The sequence below is a fragment of the Etheostoma spectabile genome, chromosome 9 (assembly GCF_008692095.1).
Source record: "Etheostoma spectabile isolate EspeVRDwgs_2016 chromosome 9, UIUC_Espe_1.0, whole genome shotgun sequence".
Lineage (NCBI taxonomy): Eukaryota > Metazoa > Chordata > Actinopteri > Perciformes > Percidae > Etheostoma > Etheostoma spectabile.
Window position 1 is genome coordinate 28889084 of NC_045741.1, and position 6782 is coordinate 28895865.

The following is a 6782-nucleotide window of genomic DNA, read 5'->3' on the forward strand; positions in this document are numbered from 1 at the left end:
ATAGTATCCTGATCCATGGAATAACTGGCCTTTAATACTAAAACTTTGCCTGCCTCTATGGGAATTTAACATAAGGGAGTGTATAATTATGCTCCCTGTGTTTAAGGAGAAACATTTATTTATTTACAACACATTATTCATTCACAAAGAAAATTGGTGTTTTTAAAAGGGTGGATTTTCCTAAATATTTTGAATTAAGGCATTAAGATCAATTTCGAAAAGATTGTTTTTTTCTTCCTTTTTTTAATCAACTTTAGCACGTGTGTAAACTTTCTCAAGCCACTGTATATGGGTGAGCTAGAGGTCACCCCCTGCACCCCTTAGACCACATTTTGCAAGAACGACATAAGATAGTTACCCACATAAAAACGAACATTTTAAGAAATGCAGCATTTTGTTATTGTGTTTAAGTCTTTTGGTTTGATCTGGTCACTCCTTGTACTCTCTGTATCGGTTGCACATTTTTGTTATCACAAGTGACAAAGGGAGGTGATGAGGAGTCTCAGAAAAAAGGATTTGCTTTGGTTCAGGGCCTTTCTAAAAATGTCACTTTCTTCACATTCTGTCTCCGAAATGAAACGGATAAAAGACAAAAATAACTCTGTCTTGAAGTCCCTGTGGAACAACAGGCACAAGTGATCCAGAGCGTCCTTCTTCTGTCAGTCATATAAAGCAGCAGAGACACCTGCTGTGATAAACCTGTCCTTCTAGTTTTGCTGATGTGCTCATCCACACCTGACTTATGTTCTCCTGCTCAGTATAAGGAAATCTGCTGACGTTTTTTTAATGAAAACTTTTAAGCCATTTTGATTATTATTTTATTATTATTGGACAGATAGTCTAGCTAGCTGTCTGGATTTACCCTGCAGAGATCTAAGGACCAGGTAACCATAGTCCTCAGATTGGACAGATAGTCTAGCTAGCTGTCTGGATTTACCCTGCAGAGATCTGAGGACCAGAGTAACATAGTCCTCAGATTGGACAGATAGTCTAGCTAGCTGTCTGGATTTACCCTGCAGAGACCTGAGGACCAGGTAACCATAGTCCTCAGATTGGACAGATAGTCTAGCTAGCTGTCTGGATTACCTGCAGAGAACTGAGGACAGGTAACCATAGTCCTCAGATTGGACAGATAGTCTAGCTAGCTGTCTGGATTTACCCTGCAGAGACCTGAGGACCAGGTAACCATAGTCCTCAGATTGGACAGATAGTATAGCTAGCTGTCTGGATTTACCCTGCAGAGACCTGAGGACAGGTAACCATAGTCCTCAGTTGGAAGATAGTATAGTCGCTGTCTGGATTTACCCTGCAGAGATCTGAGGACCAGGTTACCATAGTCCTCAGAAATCCACCGGAGGTTAGAACGCCAACACAAAGGAAGTGGAAGGTAACGGACATCCAGCCAAAAAGTGACTCCGGAACAATCCGGAAAACGTATTTTCAGTACTATAGAACTACTACAGAAAACATGACATTTTTGTAACTGTCTTTTGTGTTCTTGTGTGTTTTCTTTTGTCTTCCAGGGGAGAACACGAGCATCACACTGCCGGAAGTCCGACTCGTCCTGATCGGTGGGCGATGGGCTGGAAAAAGCTCCTCTGGCAACACCATTCTAGGAGAGGAAAGATTCGAGTGTGGCCGAATCAGAACAGCTCAGTCCGAAAAGAGGCGCGCCGTGGTCGGGGGCAGGCGGCTCATCGTGGTCGACACTCCGGGATGGCGCAGCTCCCGCTCCCTCTCCGAGATCCCAGAGGTGGACAAGCAAGAGTTGAAACTCAACGCGTCCACGTGTATGCCAGGGCCAAATGTTTTTCTCCTGGTTGTTCCCATAGACACAGCCTTCTCTGCGGATAGCAGGAGGACGGTGGAGGAGCACATGAAGCTCCTGGGGGAGCGGGTTTGGAGGTACACCATGGTGCTGTTCACCTGCGGCGACTTCCTCGGGGAGAAGAACATAGAGCAGCACATTGAGAGCGAGGGAGACTCACTCAAGTGGTTGATGGAAAGATGCAGCAACAGGTACCACGTGTTTAACAACCACGAGCAGAGTCCATCCAATCAGGTGACCCGGCTGCTGGAGGAGATAGATGAGATGCTGTGGCACAACAACTGCAGTTACTACAAGGTGGATGAACAGACACTTGATATCATGAAGAAGAAGCAGCAGGAAGTGGCTGAAAGGGCAGGAGAGAGAAGGAGGAGGTCCGAAGAACAAAGACATCAGATGAAAGCGCTCACTGCAGGTGAACGTCACTCAAACCAACACTTCCTGTATTCCATATTCCTGTAACAGCTTTAAAGGAATTGTTGGATATTTTTGGGAAATGCCACTATTTGTGTTCTTGCCGAGAGATTGATGAACAAATGATTAGCTTAGCTTAGCATAAAGAGAAAGAAATAGCTACTTTGGCTCTGTCTGGTGGCAACAAAATCAACCTATTAGCCAGTCCTTCCAGAAAAATGCAGTTCATTTGTGATTGTTGCGGGCAAAAATCCTTGATCATGCGGCACTTTTCTTTTTTTTTATGCAACGGAATTAACGTGATATTTATGCAATTTTATGCAATGAAATTGAGAGAACTTGCAAAAACTGCGGTTTGATGAAAAAGAAATTGTGTTTGTCCCGTGGCAACGGGGAAAGAGATACGTGACTTGCAACAAAAATGCGGAGATTATGAAATCATAGATCGATAGATATATAGATAGATAGACAGATAGATATTTATTGATCCAATCAAATGGGAAATTACAGCAGCAAAATCAATCACACTGCACAGAATACAAATATAAATGTAATATTAGGATACACTGCATACAATATATATGAAATAATAATAGGAATAAAATACAAGAACAAATATTTCAATATATACAAGATGACAATACAAAAATGTGCAACTGCTTAAATAGTATGATGAAATGTAAATAGACCAATTGTGCAGGTTGCACTTAGTGCAGTATTGCATGCAAGGCCTGCATTATTTTGGGCGGAAATCAGTGCGGAAGTGCGGCGTATTTGAAAAAATGCACCCCCCCTGCATAAATAAAAGACTTTGGCTAATTATGCAATCGCATAAAGGCCTTTTCTTTATCGGGCTGTGTTGCCTACTGTATAACCGAGTAGCGTTCCTGACAGGTTATGTAGTTGCGATGGATGTTTTGCCCAACCAGAAAATCATTTATTCACAAATAGAGACGTTCCGATACCGATGCCAGTATTGAAAAAAAAAGCCTCCAATACTGCATAAGATGCTGGTATCACTACTGGAAAGTACTGGAGTTATTACACCAATCCGATACCATCTAATGAAGCCCTGAAGAAAATCTACTTTTTTTTATTTTCTTTTTCCGTTATAACTGACTGTCAAACTGAATAATAAAATAAAGTTCCGTAGCGTTCCATGTTTGCACTTAGTTCATGTTTCACATAAAGATTAACCTGAGCCAGGCCGTACAACAGAGATAGAAATCACATCACATCCATACACGGATAGTAGTAAAGTAAATGTTTGACACACTCGGATTGGCCCGCGGTATCGTCCCATACCTAAGTTCACGTATCAGAGTCGGTATCGGGAAGCAGAAAATCGTATCGGACCATCTGTATTTACTGTGCTTTTTGTATCTAAGCCTACTTTGGATGTCTCGTGGGCTAAACCGGGTATCACTATATCTATGGTGTCAAAGACGTGAATAAACGGATGTTTTGAAGATTCTGAACTGTTCCTTTAAGCATTAAAGCAATTTATTATCGGCTATATAAAAGTGTGACAAAAATAAATGACTTCACAAGCGTATAACTTTATCCACCAATCGCCGAAAATGAAAAGGGGCTATATGAATTTATATATATACAGAGCCATTTTTGAAGCAAAATGTCAATTAAAATGTCATTTCTAATAGTAAGTAGTTTGGTAGGTTCAGTAACTTGTATAAATTGCTGTAAGCTCCATGACTAAGCTTTGTTTTGTCTAACAGGAAAGATGATAACCATCCCAAAACTCCACATGGTTCTCTTGGGAAGCCGAAGCGCTGGGAAAACCTCACTAGGGAACACCTTATTGGGAAACAAAGAGCAAGAAGTTGGAAAATGGACGGCGCGCTCCGTGGCCCGGCAGGGTTTTCTGGGTCAAACTGAAATAACTCTGGTGGACACACCGGGCTGGTGGAAAGGCTTCCCTGTGTGTGACACTCCCGAAGCGATCAAAGATGAACTGATGACCAGCCCGTTTCAGTGTCGCCCTGGGCCTCACGTCTTCCTGCTGGTTATAGACGCAGATGCATCCTTTAATGCCAAACACTTACTGGCAGTGACAACACACATGGATCTTCTCGGAGAAGGAGTGTGGAGACACACTATTGTAGTTTTCACCAGAGGAGACTGGCTGGGAACACACACCATAGAGCAGTACATCGAAGGGGAGGGACAGGCGTTGCAGTCTCTAGTTGAACAATGTGGCAACAGATATCACGTCATTGATAACAAGAATGCAGATGATGGCACTCAAACCACGGAGCTGCTGGGGAGAATCACTGAGACTGTGGCTGGAAATAATTGGGACTATTTCGTCCCGGACGAGAAGATATATCTGGCTGTTGAAAAGAGAAAAAAAAGTGTGAAAAAAGGAGCATTACTGAGGCAAAGTCAAGTCCATGCCAAAAGAAAAACCCTCAGAGGTATGGTTCAGTCATCTAGCATTAGGCCTACTAACAAGTTAATCAGTCTGGCATTGTCAAAGCAGTTTCACACTCTGGGAGGGAATCGATAGCAGAAATGACAGAAATGAAATACAATACACCAGCGCTGCAGTAAATACTAATCTTATGAAGCTCATAATGTTCCGTTGCTGTTGGAGCAGATTGTTAAGTCTGATGCCATAGCGTGAAATGTTATTCAGTAATTATGCCATTTAAGTGTCAGATGTCAGGTCTACCTGTTATCAACTATCTTGGCAGGCCAATATTATTAGCCAATTTGAGATAATGTGATGTGCTGTTTATATTTATCAGATTTTTAGCAATGCTAGCATGTGGTTCTATGGATGGTGATGTCAGACTGTGGGCTGGTCAGTCCAACATTAGACCAAATACATAACTAATACTAATACTAAAGCCTCTTCCCATCAGTTTATTTATTAAGATAAGTTATTAAGCATGTGTGTTCTACTTTTTGGCTTTATTATAGAGTTATCAGGCGTGTGTGTTCTACTTTTTGGCTTTATTATCGAGTTATTAGGCATGTGTGTTCTACTTTTTGGCTTTATTATCGAAGTTATTAGGCGTGTGTGTTCTACTTTGTGGCTTTATTATCAAGTTATTAGGCGTGTGTGTTCTATTTTATGGCTTTATTATCGAGTTATTAGGCGTGTGTGTTCTACTTTGTGGCTTTATTATCGAGTTATTAGGCGTGTGTGTTCTATTTTATGGCTTTATTATCGAGTTATTAGGCGTGTGTGTTCTATTTTATGGCTTTATTATTGAGTTATTAGGCGTGTGTGTTCTATTTTATGGCTTTATTATCGAGTTAGTAGGCGTGTGTGTTCTACTTTGTGGCTTTATTATCGAGTTATTAGGCACGTGTGTTCTATTTTATGGCTTTATTATCGAGTTATTGCTTTACGAGGTTTAAGCGAGGCGTGTGTTCTATTTTATGGCTTTATTATTGAGTTATTAGGCGTGTGTGTCCGTGTTGGCCACTGTCCATTTCTTAAGGTTCTGAAATGCAAACATTTTTTGACTACTTTTTTTACTTAAAGGCACCCACAGAAGAAAACATAAACCGCCGCCTATGAATGTTATGTTGCTTATATTCTCTTATCTATAAAAATAAAAAAACAACTGTTACTGGGGCCGTTCTAATTGAAGATTCGGCCTGCCAAATCATTCCTGCGGGGCTACTGGTTTTGGATACATGTTTGAAATCTGTTCATTAGTATTGGATGTGATGTAGTTTTTCACCTTGCAGTTGTTTTTCCTCAGATTCCAGTAAAGAGTTACAGGAGCTGACGGTGGTGATGCTGGGCCAGAAGACCTCTGGGAAGAGCGCAACAGGAAACAACCTCCTGTGTAAAGAAGTGTTCGCCACCTGTCAGAATGAGTCCTGTCAGGTGGGGACGGGGGACGTTGCTGGCAGACTGGTCACGGTGATCGACACCCCGGGCTGGCGGAAGGATCCCTCCCGCTGCACCCAAGAGATGGACATAGAACTAGTCCGAGGCCTGTCTCTGAGCCCGTTGGGGGTTCATGCTGTCCTGCTGGTCGTCCCCTTGGACCTGGCGTTCGGAGAACTCCAGCAGGCCGCCCTGGAGGACCACATGGACCTGTTTGATGCCAGCATCTGGAAACACACCATGGTTGTGTTCACACACGGAGACAAACTGGCACATAAGTCCATAGAGGAGCACATCGAGAGGGAGCACAGCGCTCTACGCTGGTTAATAGACAAGTGTGAGAACAAATACCACGTTATGAACAATCGGAAGAAAGCCAATATGAGTCAGGGCACCGAGCTGTTTGAGAAGATCGATGAAATGATGGCAGGGAATGGCGAGCAGCTCTTCTGCCCAGAGATGAACGACATCTACCTGAGAATTGAGGAGAAGTTCAGGAGGAGGCAGCTCAAACATGTGCTGAAGCAGAGACTAAAGGAGGAGTACCAGAAGAGAGAGCTGAAGCTGATGGAAGGCTTCAAGGAAACACTCCTCCAGCTGCAAGCTGATGTCAGGGGAAATGTGACAAGCACTAAATCCATGTCACAGAGTGAGTATGACACTATGATGGGG

At 42.6% G+C, this 6782-nt stretch overlaps 1 protein-coding gene across 3 annotated transcripts in view; it reads left to right on the plus strand.

Annotated features, from left to right (window-relative positions):
• LOC116695604 (GTPase IMAP family member 8) overlaps positions 1-6782 on the plus strand; it is a 40408-nt gene that overhangs the window by 33062 nt on the left and 564 nt on the right. For all 3 annotated transcript variants that reach the window (XM_032525993.1, XM_032525994.1, XM_032525995.1), the window contains exons 2-4: positions 1524-2243; positions 3979-4677; positions 5980-6759. In XM_032525993.1, coding sequence (XP_032381884.1) covers positions 1524-2243; positions 3979-4677; positions 5980-6759 — 2199 coding nt within the window. The remainder of the gene's footprint in view (positions 1-1523; positions 2244-3978; positions 4678-5979; positions 6760-6782) is intronic.